This window comes from Lycium ferocissimum, chromosome 9, assembly GCF_029784015.1.
Source record: "Lycium ferocissimum isolate CSIRO_LF1 chromosome 9, AGI_CSIRO_Lferr_CH_V1, whole genome shotgun sequence".
Taxonomy (NCBI): domain Eukaryota; kingdom Viridiplantae; phylum Streptophyta; class Magnoliopsida; order Solanales; family Solanaceae; genus Lycium; species Lycium ferocissimum.
The window spans coordinates 26920969-26940831 of NC_081350.1; the positions used below are offsets into that span (position 1 = coordinate 26920969).

General features: G+C 34.4%; 2 protein-coding genes across 2 annotated transcripts; both read right to left on the minus strand.

The window, feature by feature from the left end:
• Positions 1 to 798: 798 nt before the first annotated feature.
• LOC132030066 (hypothetical protein At1g04090-like) lies at positions 799 to 2899 on the minus strand. Its single transcript, XM_059419537.1, has 2 exons — positions 2696 to 2899; positions 799 to 2379 (listed from the first exon to the last, which is right to left on the minus strand). The coding sequence occupies exons 1-2, from the start codon at positions 2790 to 2792 to the stop codon at positions 800 to 802; spliced, it is 1677 nt and encodes a 558-aa protein (XP_059275520.1). The 5' UTR covers positions 2793 to 2899; the 3' UTR covers position 799.
• Positions 2900 to 10308: 7409 nt separating this feature from the next.
• Positions 10309 to 13098, minus strand: LOC132030068 (subtilisin-like protease SBT3). The gene has a single exon (XM_059419539.1). It carries the CDS (start codon positions 12925 to 12927, stop codon positions 10594 to 10596), a length of 2334 nt encoding a protein of 777 aa, XP_059275522.1. The 5' UTR covers positions 12928 to 13098; the 3' UTR covers positions 10309 to 10593.
• Positions 13099 to 19863: the final 6765 nt, after the last annotated feature.

Sequence of the window (19863 nt, forward strand, 5' to 3'; positions counted from 1 at the left end):
TTATTAACCAGTTTAAGATAAGTCTTGTTTTCTATCTATAACCAACAATATTACTTTTCATTTAATTAATTAGTGAAGATCAATCTTTGATGCGCATTGTATTTGGTATCTCATATTTGCAGCAGATGCTTATGGGAGTATTCAAATAAAATGGTTATGCTGTTGCTTTTATTTAGCCTTTCTTGTCCTATTTCTGCAATTTTCTTTTGGCTAAAAGAATTTTTCTAGTCTCTGAGTACTTAATAGGTTTCTAATGCATTTTTGAAAACCAATTCTTATTTTGCTATTTGGTTAAAAATCTCTATAGTGGTGATTAGATGGTATGTTAAGGGACTTATGCCTTGTTTGGGAAGTAGGGAAAGGAAAATTAGAGGACGTCTAAGGAAAGGTGGTATGCCATTAATTGAAAAGAATTGAAAATCTCATGAATGAATTAATATATATTCTTTAAAAAGGGCTTAAAGGTTTTGGTTGCATATATTTCCTTCTTTTTCATTCACCAGCAAATGTAGAAAAGGTTGAATTCTATTTCATTTTCACTTCCTCCATTAACAATCTTATGAATTGAATAACAAAAGCAGATTTTTTTTTATATTTATTATTACATAGGGGGTAAGGGAAGGGGAAATGGGGGAGAGAATGACAACGTGGGGATTCGAACTGTCACTAAGTGAAAGTTTAGATAGCTAGCCAACTGAGCTACTAGATCCCTACCAAAAGCAGATACTTAAATTACATGTGGAAAATAAATTACAAAACACACTTGCATGAAAGCCTCTATTCTATTTCTTATGACAGTTCACACTTCATCCCCATTCCAGTTACCTTTCATCTTGGGACCAGTAGGCCCTTCTTCTCCATAAACTTCATTCGGCAATACTTTCACCAATTTCTCAAATGCACCTTTCAAGTTCCCTTTCAACAAGCTCTCAATTTTCTTGACTTCATCCCCAAGTGTATAACTTATTTTTGGTCCCCATTCTCTAGTATAATTTAGCCATGGTGGTTCAATTATTTCAAGATTTTCAGCAGCAACTATTGAATAACTCTCCCCACTGTCTAAAACCATGTTACTCTTAGCTGTATCATTCCTTATCCCAATATCTCCAGCCCCTTGTAAAACTAGCCCTGGTTTTGGGAAACTGGCATGTCCATTTAGTGAAGAATAGGCCACAACTTTGTTACTGGGCTCTTGAAATTCAACTTGTGGTGCATCAAGCCATGTCCCTCCACTATGTTCTGAGAAGTAAACTTTGTGTAACATCCCATTGAAATTGCTGATTCGAAGTGTTACATGTTCCCAATCACCAACGTGTTCGCCTATTTTCCCTAAGGGCACATCAATTAGGCCAAGTTTAGCTGTGCCAGGTCCATTGAATGGATAGAAAATCCACACAGCTATGTCAGTGAATGTTGCCCCTAACATTGGCTTAATGTGGAGATAGACCTCAGAGTTTAGCAAATCTCCTTTCATAGCTTTCTCTCTGTCCTTGTCATTAATTGGCAAGTCTAACCAATATGCACCGTCATTTGGACCACCTTGTGGAAGATTTGAGCCATTTGGTTCAATGGGACTAGGATTTGATTCTTGGCCTTTTTGGTATAGCAAAGCACCATTAGCAAAATACCAATTGACAGAAGAAGGAAGATACTTTTCTTTGGGATGAAAGTATATAAGTGGAGAATATTGCTCAAATAATGCTTGAATTTGGCTAAGGCTAGGCATAGAAGAAAAGGTACCAAATTTGTTATTCTTTAAACAAGCAAGGGATAGTGTGTTGTTAGAATCATCATCTTTATCACTTGTGATCCTGGCTAAGAATGTACCTACACTCACCCCTTGTGCTTTTATGCCTCTTTCTCGAGGTCTTACGCTATGAACATTGATACCATTCGCTTTACTAGTTGTACCTTGACCCCAAATCCAACTCTCAACCTCTAATTCATCGGTGAGATCGGATCGAACACATTGGATTTTGTCAAAGGTAGGTTTTTCAGGTGAGGTTGTGACAACATGGCCTAAAGCTTTGTAGCCCTCAGGTGGAATGGGCAGCCAAATATAGCCATGATCAGTGCTATTTTTATTCTTGAATTTTGAGGACTCACTACTCCAAATAAGTGCGTAATCAATTGGATTCTTTAGGATTTCACCAACATTGTCTTTCCCTACAAGTACCCAACCAAAAAGTGGGTGATTGTTTGGTTGGCAATAACATCCAAACATAGAAAATCCATCTGGAATTGGTGAAGGCTCATAAAATGTTGCTCCAAGATTGTCTGGCCCTCCTTTATCAATAGCCCAAACTTCGTTAAATGTCACAATTTGGCAAATTTCTAGCCCTCCTAAATCAACATATCCACTTCCAAAATCCCCTGAACCTGTCATTAGAGCTTGATGTTAAATAAAATTATCACAAATAAACTAAAAGAAAAAAAAAAGATATAAAAAACCTTTTAATCTACTGCATGAAAAGGGGGGACTACTAAATTAAACTTCTACTAAAAAAAGGAATTGGCGACAAACAAATTCAGTAGTTAAACAACAAAATCCGTTGCTAATCTTATTTAGCGATGGATTAATGACATATTATCAAAAAATTATGTCAGCTATGAACAATTTAGTGACATATTAACGACGAAGTTTCTAGATAATTTCATTTTCCTTGTAGTGTAATGAAGAAGTGAAATTTCAAACCTGATGGCCAATTGGGCAATGGAGATGGAAGCTTGAAAATTGTATCAATGGGCAAAGATTTGCTTTCTTTGTCTAGAGAAGGGATACAATTTCCCATGAGAGAGGAATTTGTGAATATCAACTTAGGATAGATTGGGAAAATATTGTAACAAGTAAATAGATTGGCAAAAAAGCATATTCCAATATTGAGGTGGTTGAGAATGGTAGACCAAGCTAGCAATTAATTTACTGGTCCCATCAAGTTATAGAATACAAGAAGTTTTGTTTTTGACAATAAACATAATTTCGTGCAAGCATGCTAGATGCTTATCACTAAAGAAATATAGCACAGTATTATTCAAGCTTTTAAACTTTTCACATTCACATTAATTTTCTTGACTTGTAATTCTTTTCTGGGTTTGTGTCTTGAGTTTTATTTACAAAATGCTGAAATTTTCTAGTATAGTTTTATGTTATCTGTATTGACAATTATTCTAGGAACTACTTTTGAAAGACAAACTATGACCCGCAATAATAATTTGGTAAACAACATTGAGTTACCAGGGAGAGCTCCAATGCTGGATTGATGGCCTTAACTTGTACATTTGTCTAATTTTAATATATAATACCCGGTTAACCCAAATTTTTTTGTCACATAGCTCATTTTCTGGATTTGGTTGGATTTTTCTTTTTTTGACTTCTTTCTTCAAAAATAAACCTCTAATTAAATAGTTTCGCTTTAAAAAAAAAAAAAAAATCTAATACCAAATCAAACCTTCGATTTGACGTAGCATTTTGGTTACTTTGAACACCCCTAACACAACCAATTTCCATGCAGCGACAACATGCAAAGCACATGCATATATATGAGTATGACAGAAGAAATTTGTCAAAGTTATTAATGAGTGGTGGAAAATATGCAACACAAACAAGAAATTACGTACATGCATTTCTACAGAGTTGTTGGTATCATACCTACTAACATGCATATATAATATAAATATGTATGATAGTGAAAGCCAAGGAACCTAATGTGACTACATATTTAGAAATTAGGAGGAATATTTAATGTGGTGAAGCTAAGGAATGCAAAAATATCTAACCCTAGCTACTTATATTTGAGGTGCAAAACTACGCATTTTCCATCTAATTTGAAAAGGCTATCGGTGTGTTTGGTACGGAGGGAACTTTTTTCAGTTTTTTTTTTTTTTAATTTAATTTTTGTATGTTTAGTTGGTCAAAATGTTATGAAAAACATTTGTTCCAGGAATTAACAAGCTCCTTAAAAATTAATTAAGTAACTTCTTGACGGAAGGTAAAGAAAACAAGTTTCTTAAGTAGCATACCGTGTTAATTGTCTTCCCTACTACCAGCCCCACCCCACATCCCGTAACCCCCCAGCCCCCTAAAAAAACACTCTGTCTCACCTTCACCGCACAAGGTGGCTTAATGAAATTGGTAGTCTAAAGCCAAACCTTGCTAATTAAGAGGTTACATGCATATTAAATAAAAACTAGCTTCTAAATGTGTTGCACGTGTGTCACACATGGATCCCTTCTGAATTAGCAAAAACTTTTTAAAAATTACATGTATAGTGTTAAAAGTTGTGTGTGAGGTATACAACTAAATTAAAAGAAAAAAAAATGCGAGATCTAAATAATGAAAAGTGATTTTATTAAATTCAGTTGTAGTTGAACTCAAAATACTTAGATATTCATGTCTAAACTTGTGAAGATAGAACAAGGGCTTGTATATTATAGGCTAGAGTGATTAAATGAATAGGGAAAATAATTAAGTAGATGCGATCATTAGATTAGATTAGATTAGTGAAGAAAAAGTAGACTGGTGTAATTAGCTGGAAAAGCGAGGGTGCTTTGCCTGTAATATAGTCTACTGATTTCCATCATGACACAGTTTCCTGCTTTGCAAGAACTTTCTATTAAACACTTGCTTTCGTTAAGTTTTAATTTCTTAATCTTAAGAGAAATTATTTAAATTACATTATAAAAGTGGAAGCAAAAATCATTTGTTCTTATTGCTGAAAACTGGTCATAGTGATCGAGAAAATTCTGCTTGAAGCCTTGTGTCTGATTTATGTTTCATGCCAATTTTGTTTTTGATTGAAAGGGGAAAAATTGTTCTTCTGGATGAGTAAAAAAGGCAGATTCCTCGATAAGTTCAGAACAATTAAGACATAATTAGTAAATGAGAAACTATAACATATTTGACATTTTATGACAAGAAAGTGGACTGAGGTTTCATACATATTTAATTGAATTTCCTCTCCTCACCTTTTTCTCATTCTTATTGTATTACCTTTTTATGAGCGTAATGTTGTGATGATCTCTTTCTTTTTAGCTAATGAAAGTTGTAATAATCTCTTTTGTTTGAGTCTAAACTGATATGTAGTTCGAATTTAGTCAAGTAGAGTACTCATCATTCATTAGTTTGCGCCGTAATTTATTCCTTTTAAATTTTGGGTTACCCATCAAACACTTAATATTATTTATATATTTTATAAAGTTCATATTGATTGACAAAGGATATTCATGAGAATACGTGTTCAAAATTTAGTATTTCTTACATGTCATTATATTCAACTTTTAAATTTTGGGTTACCCATCAAACACTTAATATTATTTTTATATTTTATAAAGTTCATATTGATTGACAAGGGATATTCATGAGAACACGTGTTCAAAATTTAGTATTTCTTACATGTCATTATATTCAACTTTTAAATTTTGGGTTACCCATCAAACACTTAATATTATGTTCAGTCTGCTTGTACTGACAATAAATAGAGCATATGACCAAGTAATCTCCAATGATGGACCGAATTTGATGCAACAATATGTTTTCTCACAAATATTGCACTTTCTAGGATAAATATCTACCGCCATCGGATTTATACCAAATCATATAAATCAACTAAGTATATATAATTAAGTGATCTGTGAGGTAAAAATGCATGTTAATTAACCTATTAAGAGTCTATGTACAAACACATAATATGTATATATTGGCTTGGTATCAACACTCATACATATAACTAGTGAATTTAACCGCATTTCGCGCGATTTTGAAAGAAAACAAAAATTGATAATGTTAGAAGGGACGACAGCTTCGATTTACCATAAATGTTTTATACATTTCTACTACTACATCACATTGGTATCTTAGTGGAGATTTTTAACTCCTGCGTACCAACTTGCATCTTTCTCTATTTAGAAACAAAAAAAATAACAATATTTGTACAAAGGAGAAAAGGTAAACAAAAAAAATCTTGATTCAGAAATTTAAAAATTATACTATTTTCATGAAAGTTCTTAGACATTGTATTTAGAAATTTTGAATTTTTATGAAGAAATTAATAATTATTTCAATAATTACGAGCATAAATTTTATGCTTTTGTTTAAATAATAGCAATGAGATTTCTCCATATCATACTCAGTTTTTTAAAAGGCGCGGGCGTAAGGCGAGGCGTTTTACATATGCCTGGCCCAGGCGTAAGCCCCGAGGCACGGGGCTAAGCCTCATGGGTACTTAATTTTTAATATTTTCTAAAGTAATAAAATAAAAATATAAGTAAAAAATATATTAAAATTATATAAATCAAAAGAATTAGTATAAAAATGTATATATCTATTATTAACATGCTAACATATGCATGAACTATTAAAAAAATCTTGAAAAAGTGAATGTAAAGATGCATTACACAATAACATGACTATGATGAAACATGATTAGAGTTGACAAAACGATACTCTGTCCTAATAATTCAAAGATAAAATTGGCAATAATATAAAGTTATTATTTTAAAACCTAAAACTAGATACAAATTAATACTCATTATAATACAAATAGCTAGAGTAGAGTCTTCAAAACATTATCTAAACTAGAGTGATATCAAAAGAAATTCTAAAATTAAAAACTATCTTGAAAAAGATAAATTGAAGAACGCTAAGAAAATCTTGAAGAAAATAAAGCATGAAGAAGGAAAATGCAAACATGGAAGATAGTAAGAATTGGAGGACAAAACTATTTGCTTTGTAGTTTACTTTGCATGCAAAGGTGTAAAGTGTATATGTTACTCCGTAAACAATAATGAGAAAAGCTTATGATATTAGGATAAACGATTAGAAAAAACTTTTGACTTTTTGAGATATTTAGTTTGAGAATTTACTATGAGTTAATTACTGGATATTTAACTTTTTTTAAAAAAATATTAAGCAATTTTGGCTCAAATTTGTAAAAGTTCCCGGGGCTTACGCCCCAAATGTTAGGGCTTACGCCTAGGCGAACGCCCCAAAGGTTGGAGCTTACGCCCCAAGATACTTACGCCCCGCCTGTACGCCTCACCCCGGGGGCTCGCCCCAAAAACGCCTTTTAAAACACTTCATACAACGAATAGGTAGAATTTCAATAAAAAGAGGTCATTCATTTGATGAAAATAAAAAGCATGTATCAAAAATTTCTTTTAGCTAATTTTATGTTTTTACTAATCTCTATTAAAGAATAAACAATAAAAGAGAAAAATAAATTATGTGGTCATGCACGTAATGGATGCAGTTTGAATCACAATTTTTTCTTCCTTCCTTTTTCTTGCTTCTCTTTTTCTTTTTACCTTTCTTCTCACTTGTTACTTTTCTAAAAGATTTTTTGCAAAATTACTGCCGTGCTTTACAACTTATTGGATCCCATCCATCATCCAAATTAACCAAACAAATTCCTTAATTTACTCCTATTTTTTTTTTCTATTAAATTGATTGTGTTATGAATTCAAATCTCATCATTCTCTTCTAAGAATCATGATAGAGAAAATTAAATCGTTATCACTCAAAGCTCATCATCATAAATTCATAATCCTAAAGAAGTCACCTATTGAACATTTCAACTATTATATGCTTGTTTGTACGTGTAAATTCAGTATTCAAAACACGTCAGAAGTAAAAAGTATCAAAGAGGTATATCAATCAAATTCTCCATCATCAAATCCACCCTCCCCATAACCCAAAAAATAGATAAAAGAGGAAAAAGAAAATTACCTATATAACTCAGCCTCTCTTTCTATATTACTTTGTGTTTGAAAGATCATTGCTCCCAAAATTTAATGCAAAAAGTAAGTGCAAGAGTAATTGTTATTTTGAAACGTTATTTCCTTCGTTTCATAACAAGTGGTTCTTTTAGCTCATGCACACCCCTTAAGAAATTGCTCGAGTGTTTTTACTTACTTACCCTTAATCAAATTATGTTTACATAATTAAATGCCTAGAAAAAGAAAAGATAATTAATGAATCTTGATTATTTAAATAAGGGCAATTTTGGAAGAATCTGCCCAAAGTATTCTTGAAATCCTAAAGCACCACTTATTTTGAAAAAATTGAAAAATCTAAAATACTACTTATTATGAAACGGAGGGAGTACAAAACAATCCCAAGTATGTGAGTAATAGGAAGGGAAAAGATGAAGAAGCATAGACATTCAATATGCACTAATTATTCATTTTAATTAGAGATTTAGAACTTAAAATTAAGATCATTGTATTACTGCTACGTGGGCTGATTTCTTATTAATGTCATTGTATTACTGCTACGTGGGCTGATTTCTTATTTATTATTTGGTGGGCTGTTTTCTATATTTATCAATTTTTTGCGCGGATTGTCCTTCTTTTGGGGTGGTCTTTAATTTTTGTCCCTCAAAATGCTGGTCTTTAATTTTTATCCTTCGGTTAAAAAGTGGCCGAAATACCCCGAGATTCTGGGTTCGAACCCCTGCTCAGTAAAAAAAAAAAAAAAAAACGCAAGGCAAGGCTTTGGAAAAAAAGTCGGCCTTATGCAAAGATAGGTTGCCCTAAGGCATAACTAAAGTTATGCCGAATCCGGCATAGGTTGCCTTAAGGCATAACTAAAAGTCTGCCTTATAAAGCAACCTATGCCGGATCCGGTATAACTAAAAGTCTGCCTTATAAGGCAACCTCTGCCGGATCCGGCAAAACTTTAGTTATGCCTTAAGGCAACCTATGCCGCATAAGGCAGACTTTTCCAAAAGCCTTATCTTGCGATTTTTTATTTTTATTTTTATTCTTGAGCTGGAGTTCGAACCCAGAACCTCAAAGTATTCTAGGCGAGGGCAAAAATTAAAGACCAACAATTTGAGGGACAAAAATTAAAAACCACCCGTATAAGGGGCATTGCTGCGCATTGCCCTTTTATTTATTGCTACGTGGGCTGATTTGTACTCCTATTTATTTTGTGAGCCTTTTATTAATCTATGTGTTGTTAATAGATTATAAGTTCATATATGAAAAAAATGCAAAAAAAGGGATAAAAGATAAATACAAATGTTAGCTATAAGGAGGTGTCACGTCACTTTGTGTATGCCTAACTTTATAATATATATTGATTTTTATCCACTTGGAATATTAAAGTCTGACAATAAAAATTCTGGTCATAACAAAGCAGTCTCCTAGAAGGGAGGATTTTTTCTCCATGCGTATTTCCAACTCAATAAAGAAAAATTATTTTATGCGTGTTTCAAGCAGACATGAAATATGTTAGTTTTGAGGGTAAAATTGAGTTAATGGACTAACGGCGAGAACGTAGTTGATACCAAATTAAAACAAACAAAGGGTAAGGGTATGTTCGATATGAAGGAAAATATTTTTTAAAAAATGATTTTCAATTTTTTCATGTTCGGTTGAATAAAATTTTTAGAAAATATTTTTTTAGGAAAACAAGTTCCTTAAAAATGAGGAAAATGACTTCCCGTAGGGAATACAACTCTCATAAATGGTATTCTACATTGATTGTCTCGTCTCACTCTCCAAAGACCTCATCTTCACCCCCACCCGTAGCCCCTATCCCATAACCCGATTATATACAAATATTTTTTGCTTATCGAACGCAATAAAATAAGTAAGAAACTCATTTAATTCCGGGAAAACATTTTCCTTCATACATACACACCCTAAAAGTGATCTATTTCCGATAGTTTAAGGATAATTTTAGCCTTTTTCCAATAAAATATCATGTTTTCTAGTATATTGATAGTAAGATTGGATTAGCGCTTTAAAATTTATTCACATTCCATATTTATAGCAATCTAATAAATTCTTATCAGATGTTTTGACATATTTTTATCATCAAATTGCAATTAATTAGTGCTCTCTCTGTCCACTAAGTTAAAAATAGATGTCTATTTTAATTTGTCTAATTTGGAAAATCAAGAGATGTTGTATCATTTTATACCTATTTTACCAGTATTATTAAGTTCTAATCATTTCTTATCCATTTCCCAACATTTAAATGACTTATACTCCTTCCGTCCCAAAAAAATTGTCCTCTTTTGATTTGGCACAAAGTTTAAGAAATAAAGGAAGTCTTTTGAAATGTGTGGTCCAAAACAAGCCTTAGATATTTATGTGATTGTAAATCATCTCATAAAGTTAAATTGTTTCTAAATATCGAAAAGGAACAATCTCTTTGGGACAGACTAAAAAGAAAAGGAAGATAATCTTTTTGGGACAGAGTGAGTAATAATTAGGGTGATATAGTAAAATACCTTTTTTTTTTAATTGCTTCTTAACGGTGTGTCAAGTCAAACATGAATAAGTAAGCATGGACGGAGAGAGTACTATATTTGTTCACCTTCATTTATGATTTAATCATAATAATTACAGTATGCGGCTAAATTGGTACCCATTAACACTTCTTTTAACACATTAACACACCTTGTTTTATACTATACTAATTACTAAGTACTACTTTTCCGAACCACTTGACGCCTCTGCTATTTAGATATCGAATAGGATATTATGTTGTAGAAACTAGAAACCATAAAACATTTCTCCTAAGTTGCTTCTGGAGCATACATAATTTATTCCAATGTCTTAAAACTTTCTCATAATGTGATGGTCCTAATCATCTGTACCCCAGGCTGCAGTTCCAGGACTTAGCACTATTGGACTTCTTACTGAATGGTTGCCATTCTTTTCAACCCAAGTGATAGACCCAAATTTAATCCTATTCATCTCACCTATATTGCGAATTGTCAAAGTATAGCTTTGCTTCTCATTTTTCTTCTTGAACACCAACGTTTGTGGTGACACTGAAACTGTGGAATTCGCCGGAGTCTTTATTTTTACTTTATAAGTAGCTGCACCTTCACCAACATTCGTAACAGTCCTCTTGAATTTTTGGTCCAACCAGGTGAAGTTACCCTCCTGGCTGGACGTGTACAAGGCAATGAATGATGGATAATTGAGATCTGCTGATGGATTTGAGCAGTTGTGGTAATTGGCTGATGATCTTGCAAATGTTTTGAATTGTTGTTCTGTGAAGTTCATAGAGCATATAAGATTTATGTAATCTTGTGGAGTAGCATCATATACTAGGCCGGGATCAAGTGCCCTGTTAGGATCAACGTGCCCCGATCCGATCCCTAAGGGCGTGGTTCCCATGTTATCGTCTTCTCTGATAGGCTTTTGAGTACTATCCAAAGGGTTTGCTGTAGTCATCATGGCAGAGCGAATAGCTGAAGGACTCCATTCAGGATGTGTGCCTTTTAGCATTGCTGCAATTCCAGCAACATGAGGAGCAGCCATGGATGTGCCTGATTTAAGCTCGTAATCTGTAGATAATCCTATGTTCTGAATACTTTCTGAAAAGATATTAGGTGGAACTGCTGCAAGAATCAGTACCCCTGGTGCCATAATATCTGGCTTTGCAGTTCCCAAGTAGCTTCTGGAGGGCCCTCTTCCTGAGAACTCGGCAAGAACTGGGGATGGCTTTTCTTCATCCACGTACGTTTCTTGGAACGTGATGGTGGCCGTGGGAGCAACGCTGTTTTTAACGTAATTGATGACTTGTTTCCCTTTCTTTTTGTCAATCACAACTCCCGGGTAGGAAAAAGGAGTGTCCCTGAACACTCTTGGATCCTCAGAAATAAAGATGCCTGCTAGAAGTCTTGCTCGAGAGACGTCAGATTTTTGACTAAAGATATCCCAATTAGGACTATTACTATCATCACATATAATGATGGTGCGTTCGGGATCAGGAACTTGCGATAACAATTCATCTGAATTGCAAGCGGCTAGAGTCTTGTTGTAAATCACGGATGAATCCCTGATAAAGGCTCTTGCAGGAAACAAGCTCCATCCCCTAATTTTTAACCCATTGCCCAAAGTCAAAGTTCCTGCAAATGTCCGGTCGGTGTAGCCTGATGCCACGCACAAGATCCATGGAGATCCATTTTGTACAGTTCCAAAACTGAAACCTCGATTTCCAGCTGAAGCTGTAACTAGAACTCCCTTCATCATAGCTCCAAAAGAAGCAATTGATATCGGATCTTCATACAAGGGAAGGGAACTGTGCCCTTGAGAAATGGATATTATGTCAACACCGTCTGCAACAGCTTGGTCCATAGCAGCAATCATATCTGAATCAAAGCCTCCTTCGTCAAAGCTAAACTTGTACACAGCAAGCCTAGCTCGTGGTGCAACTCCTCTTGCTGTTCCTGCTGCATATCCAAAATGGGAGACACCTTTTGCAAAGTTCCCAGCAGCAATGGAAGCGCAATGTGTGCCGTGACCTCTAGTATCTCTCGCAGAATTCATGGAAATGTTCACAGTGGGGTCATTAGCCAAAATCCCCTTATTAAAGTAATTAGCCCCAATGAGTTTTTTGTTGCACATTGAAGTATTAAACTGAGTGCCTGGCTTGCAAATTCCCTTCCACCTTTTGGGGATTTCAGGCATACCATCATCTCGGAAACTCGCGGATTCCGGCCAGACACCAGAGTCAATAACACCAATGATCACATCTTGGCCTAAACCAGAAGCTGGCCATAGACCAGATGAAGGATTGAGCTTGAGGTAATCAGATGTGTAAGTAGTGTGAGGTTCCATAGATCTATCTTTGTAAGCTGAAATGAAACCTGGTGACTTCTTCAAAGCATCCAGTTCATCTTTGGACAAAACAACACTGAAGCCATGAAACACATTGTCATAAGAATAAACAAGTTTTGGAGCAGAGTGAAACCTGTCCACTGATGAAGGAACAACAGCTTTGATGGAATCAATGATGGAAGAATGCCAATGATGGTGATTAGCAAAGACATTAGGCATTAAGGTTTTGTCCAAATGGACTATGTAGGTGGATCTTTGTTCTATAGCTAAAAAGAGATGAGCAGAAACAGCCCATGAAAGCAAGACTAGAAGTGGAGAATGAGGAAAACCCATTCTAGATCCCATGTTCACTCACTACACACTACCCAAATATTCAATTGACTTTATAGGATTTTATGCACAGAAAGATGAGGTCACTGTAACAATCAATACTGGTAGGTGGAGAAGATTGGAATGAGGTACAGTGGTACTAATGTAGTAAAGATAGGCGATTTGTGTAAAAGTAAACTCAACTAATCAAAGCCTGAATGGAACCTATGTGTCAATTTGTCGATTATGACCCTTCTTATCCATTTGATTCAATGTTATTTATCTTTTCCCGTAATATAAATTTTAATGAGTTTCCTTATAAGGCAATATAAGCTAAGAACATAATTTTAATGATGTTACATGTGTTGGTTAGAGATGATGCTACATAAGTTGATCCGGACATCATTGTTATAAAAATGCAGTAAAACAGGAAAAATATTCTCTTTCTTGGATAGGGGCCAGAGCAATAGTTTCTTTTATGGTCCCCAGTATGATAAGTGACTCAAGATCAATCGTGTAATGGTAGGGCAGCGATGTGGGTGTTATTCGACGACTATTCAAGACAATATCATCCGCACACTCTGTCTAACTTTTGTTTTGCAAGGAAAAAAAATGCAAGCTTCTAAATTTTTGGAGCCTAGGAAAGACGAAGGCTAATCGGCTGGAACGAGTTTGGTTTGTACAGAGAGGAAAGTAAATACTCCAATTTGTTTCATCTATCTTAAAATGAAACAGATTTTGAGTACTCCGATCAAATGCATCAAATTTTCGGAGTGAACACAAATAACATAGAGAGGCGGATTCAGGATTTAGATTATGTGGGTTCAATCTTAAGAATTTTAGTATTGAAATCATTATATTTTAAAAGTTATAAGTTCATATCTATTATATATGTAATTTTAATAATTTTTTACACATAAATTAATACTCCGTGTCGAAAATTGAGGGTTCAATTGAATCCCCACTTAATAGGCTAGATCCGCCCCTGACAACATACTGTTTTTTCTTGAATTGGAACAAAACCATCAGTAGGTTTACCCTTTGATGAATGACACAAAATCAATCATGTTAGCGGTGATGCAACGAATATCCAACAACAATTAATATTGCCGACACTTAGCTTCGAATTAATGTTTGGATAACAAGAAAAAGAACAGGGGTTGCTCCACTGGAACTGACCTGGTTTGTATACCATTGAGGGAATAGTGAAACAACGAGATATTTCGAGTCTTGAGAATGGACAATCTCTTGGCAGGTGGGCTTTATCTCCTTTTTGGGCCTATCGCCCCAAATCTGGATTAAATTCATTTTTTTGAGCGGATTATCCTTTTTTGGAGTGGTCTTTAAATTTTATCCCTCAAATTGGTGCTCTTTAATATTTGTCCTTCGCTTAACACTCAGAGGTCCTGAGTTCCAATTCAGGCTCAGCAAAAAAAATTTAAAAAAAATCGCAAGCCATAAGTTGGGATTCACAAGGCCCAACTTATGCCATGCCTTAAAGCAGAAGTTAAGGCAAACTTTTACCCAAAATTAGGCCTTAAGGCAGAGGTTTGCAAAATTCCAGCAATTTTTTTTCCCCTTAAGGCAGAGTTTGGAACATTTTTATTTTAATTTTTGACTGAACGAGGGTCGAATCCGAAACCAAGATGCTTGTAGCGAAGGACAAAAATTAAAGACCACCCCCCGCGAAGGACAATCTTGCAAATTGCCCGATTAAATTTGGGATAGTGAATGTCTAAGCAAACTAGAATTTAAAAGTGAATTTCAGAAAGAAAATCAGATCAAATTATCATTCTTTTTTTAAAACTCTTGTTTTAGTTTTTGCAAAAACTGAAAATGAGAGTTAACTTCATTTGTGCTATCCATCTCAACATACATGTTGACAAGTCTTCGAAGTTTCTTGACTGAGAGCCCGTTTGGATTGGCTTATAAGCGGTCAAACCAGCTTATAAGCTTTTGACCACTTATAAGCTATTTTTATTTTATTTTTTAGGTGTTTGGCAAATCAACTTATAAGTTAAAAAAGTGCTTAGAATAAGCCCAACTTATTTTTTTGGCTTATAAGCTATTTTTTGATCAACTCAGCTTATAAACCATTTTTTTTAAGCTAAGCCAAACGGGCTCTAAACGAGACTTTAAGACTTCACCAGTCCAGAGTAGGGACTCCTACCTACCAGAGGCCAGCTTTTAATACCAAATAGTAAGCACTCCCAGCCAAGTGGATATATGCAGTTGTCTGATCATGATTTGTCTTGTATGTATCTTTTTTTTTTTTTTTTTTTTTTTTTTGTTTTAAACCAATTCCATAGACTCCGGGTGTCTATGGCCATTGAAGGGTTTAGCGTTGACCCCTACCTTGTTAATAACATATCAAAATATACATGGGAGGAGGGCTACGCCATTACTCCCTTCTTTACATTAGTGAGAACCATCCTGCTTACTATTAGTCCCTACTAGCTAAGAGAACATTCACTAATTAGAAGCAGTTCTAATTAGTTGTGTTCTCATTATAGAAGCCTATACTTACTTAAGGGACATCATAACTATAATACAAGAACATTTTAAGTGGACTTGCACCACATTCCTAATGAAGGTGCTGCCAATAGCCCGACAAAATATTTTATACAAAAGTTCACGCTCCTTTCTTTGCTTATGGTTGCTTCTTTCCTTCTTTTCCTGCTTGCATCTTCTCAGCCTTCTCTTATGTTTGTCCTTCATCTTATTCTTGTCCTCCTAATTCTGAAGTTTGCCATTTGAGCCTTATCCATTCTCACTGCTCCTCTTGCTTGTGTTGGAATTTCCTGCATTGAAAAATATAGGTTAGCAATCAAACTATACTGTGCATTGCTTCCAAATTTAGCCAAAGAATCAGCTGCTGTGTTTGCTTCCCTGAAACAGTGTTGGACTTTGATGTTTCTCTTATCGATGATCCTCTTCATAGCTAACACTTCCTTCAAGAGTTCCCAAGGAATATCATACGTTCCGTCTAGCCACTTCACCACCAGCATTGAATCCACTTCAATAATGCTGTTGTTGATATCATTATGATCAATCCAGTTGATACCAAAACTTGCCGCCTGGATTTCTGCACTGTTGTTGGAACAAAATTGTAAAGCTTTAGAAAAAGCCATAATGATATCCCCTCTATAGTCTCTGGCAATTCCTCCAATTCCTGCTTTGTTGCTATGTGCCATGCTGCTTCCATCAGTGTTGATCTTGATAACATTTTCTGGAGGTTTGCTCCAAGTAATCGGCATGCATTTGTCTTGTATGTATCATTAATAACGTACGATATTTTGGTACACATAGGGTTTTAAGAGGAAAAAAAAAAATCTAAAGAGAGGTCAATATCACGGAACGATTGATATAGGACGAGTGTATTACATAAAACAAATGAGAAATTTATACGATACATATATACACACACACAGAGTAAGCTTAGGGTTGTTTTTTCTTAGCTAGTTTTTAGATGAATAGAGGATTGTACTCCTTTGGTGAGTGTTTAAGGATTATTCCCTTGTAGCCAGGGGTGGATGCCTATTTACATATCAAGTTTATTTGAACTTAATACTTTCAATGCGGAACATAACTTTATATGGCAAAACCTACTAAAATTACAATAAATAATAGGTATAAACCAATAACTTTAAGAATATGATGGGTTTAATGTTAAAATCTTTAAAAGGTTGAACTCATAGAATTTAAATTCTAAATTTACCTCTGCTTGTAGCTCCTTTATTAAACCTCTCTTGGATTCATCCCTAGTATGAATTCCATGTATGAGTTCATTCTCTTCTGCCTTTATTTATTTCTAATGATTGAATATTAGTTTACCCCTATTACAAAAGCAATCTTAAAGGGCAATACCCCGGAGTCCTTCACCCAACAATCCTCGATTATTGCAAATCCCTTCAAACTAGCTTGAAGCAAAACTCAAAGGATTACACTCGTTGCCCCAAAAGAACTTATTACTCCAACAATCCTCGATTGCTGCTAACCCCTTCAAGCTAACTTGAAGCAAAACTCAAAGGGGTCATTTGGTATACGGTATAAGGCATGATATATCGGTATTAAATTTTTGGGTTAAATTTATACCATGTTTGGTTTGGGTTATTAATTAGTCTTGGTATAAAAGTATACCACAATGTTGGATAATATTATCCCATTTCCTAGGAAAGCACATGCTGTGGATTATATATGGTATAACTCACCTTTAATCCAATGAACCAAACAAAGAACAAGTACTAAATAATCCAAAGGTTATTCAGTCCCGGAATTATAATCCCAGCGTAAATTTGTCCACGTACCAAACGACCACAAAGGATTATATTCGTATTATATTCCCAAAGAACTTACACCAACAATCTAACTCCTTCAAGCTAACTCTAGCTTGCAATGTTTACCCCAAATTACAACCTCAAATGTGCTTCTCAAAAGCTGAAAGAGATTATAATCGAAAGCCTAATACATTCACTAAAACTAGACTCGAAACTTAATGAAGAAACGCACGTCCAACATGTTCATGTGTACGTTGAGATGCTTCACTCGTTTTCTCTCTTGAATGCTCAAATTTTTCTCTTGGTTGAAGTATAATAAACGCACAAGCTCGATGATGATTCCTGGACTCTTTAAGTAGGCAAAATACATTAATAGTACCATATTCCAAGTTGATCTCTGAAACAGGGAAATAAATCGTCAGTAGGAGCCTGTTTGGCTGGGCTTAAAAAAAGCAACTTATAAGTTGTTTTTAGAACTTTATAAAAAACGCTTCGCTTTAGATAAGTTAAGCAAAAGCGCAACAATATTTTTTTGCGCTATTTTAAGACAAAATGACTTTAAATGGCCAATTAAACACTCAAAAAAAAACGAACATAAAGGCTATATGCTCCAATCCAAACGGGCTCTAGATACCTTTTCTAACAAGAATATAATTCTACTTACCAGTTTTTACTGTAGAAGATTCTCACTCGATCTTTTTCTTCAATAACACAATTCTAAACTAATTGATCTGAATCCTTGCATGACAAGACACCTAATTTTAATCATTTAAGGTATTCTGAAGCCATATATGTAATTTTCACAAAGAATTTTTCCTAAATTACTTCGAGTAGATATAACAAATCAACACCTGGTAGAATTCTAAATCTGACTGGTCGAACGAGTGTTCCAAACCCTGCAATGATTCTTTTCAAACAAATAAGAACCTTATAACCCATGTGGCCATGAAAATTTTTCACCGTTTTTTCAGAATTTTTTTTTTTCACTTTATATGGAAATCAGCATTTGGTCATGAAAATTTCAAATACAACTTGAAGTTGTATTTGGAATTTGAAAAACACCTAAAACCTTGTTTTCACTTTCACTACATTCAAACAACCAAATATTCTTTACAAAAACTATAACCAAACACAACTCCATCTTCAGCTCCAACTTCAACATTCCAAAAAGAGTGAAAAATATTTGGTTTTCATGGCCAAACATCTACTTAATCTTTCAAAGTCAACACACATTCTTGCTCACAGCTAACATAATTTTTTGATAATCCGTCGCTAAATAAAATTAGCGTCGGATTTTATTGTTTAGCTACAGAATTTGTCTGTCTCTAATTCCTATTTTTTTAGTAGTGACTGTCACAAACAAATTACTCAATTTAATTAAACAAATATATTTCGTTTGTAAATAATCACCAGTCAACACAAAGTTAAACGATTAATGTTATTATAATGAGAAATTAAGAGGAATCATTAATATTGTAAGTTACGCCTTAAACTCCTATTATTATGCATTTATCGGTTTAGTGATTTAATGAAGTGAGAATATATATTAATTAATCATGATTAAGTGAAATAAGTCTTTATACAAACATATGTTATGTATTTATTATTAGTTTAGTGTAAATATCTCAATGCAGGTTACTTTTGACCATATAGGATCTTAAACAAAGTTTGAGTCCACATGACCATTCTATTCAATAACACATATTTATACATAGTTTGCTTTTCTGCAATTTTTCTATTAAGTAATGGAGAAAGAGTTCTAAGCCCCCTTGACACAACACATGAAGTGGATCCTGTCACTGTTTGATACCCCAAAATTACAAAATATATCTCATGTTTCTAGTCTATTTGGATGAAGAGAGGTGTTATCCAAAATACGGCGGATAATAGTCTTTTCAAATTCAGATGAAAAATGCCTAGTTTTGCCCCTCAAATATAAATGGGATTAGACAAAATTCTGTTGGCATTATATTCCTTCTTCATCATTGATTAACGCTGTCAGGTTTCTTCTGTATAATTAACACAAGCAACAATGGACTAAGTGTTTGAGCCCCGTTTATTGGTTATGTATGATCAAACTTATGTCTATAATACAGAAAGATCGTTCTACTAAGCAAGCCCCATCCACACCAAAATTTATTAAAGTTTGGTAGCTTCTGAAACACTTCCCATGGCTTTGGATCTCTGTCTCAGAACAAATTCTGAGTCTTTCTGTTGAAGTTTTTGGCAAATCGTCGAAAATTACTGTCCTAGAAGTCATGTAATGTGGCAAACGATCACGACAATGCTTGATAATCTCATTTGCACTGGCATTGTATCCATCCTTCAGTTTAACAAATGCAGAAGGTGTCTCACCCCAAAGATCATCTAGTCTTCCCACTTCAGCCACTTCAAGAACAGCTGGATGGTTAAAGATTACAGACTCCACTTGATTGGACTAACGTTTTCTCCACCAGAGATAATGATGTCCTTCGAACAATCCTTTAACTCTATGTATCCATCAGGGTACTTTACTGCCAAGTCCCCGCTTCGAAACCAACCCCCTCTAAAAGCATCTTCTGTTGCTTTGATATACTTTAAGTAACCATTCATTACTGTGTTTCCTCTAATCATCACCTCATTGTTTTTGCATCTGGAGGTGCACTCTTCATTGATTCAGAATCCTTCACGTCTACTTCCTCCGAGACAAGTGTAT

Excerpts from the sequence above, each read along its gene's own strand:
- LOC132030066 (XM_059419537.1), bottom strand. The coding sequence starts at position 2,792 with ATGGGAAATTGTATCCCTTCTCTAGACAAAGAAAGCAAATCTTTGCCC. Across the intron at positions 2,380-2,695 it reads ATTGCCCAATTGGCCATCAG|GTTCAGGGGATTTTGGAAGT; the intron begins GTTTGAAATTTC and ends CTCTAATGACAG.
- LOC132030068 (XM_059419539.1), bottom strand. The coding sequence starts at position 12,927 with ATGGGATCTAGAATGGGTTTTCCTCATTCTCCACTTCTAGTCTTGCTT.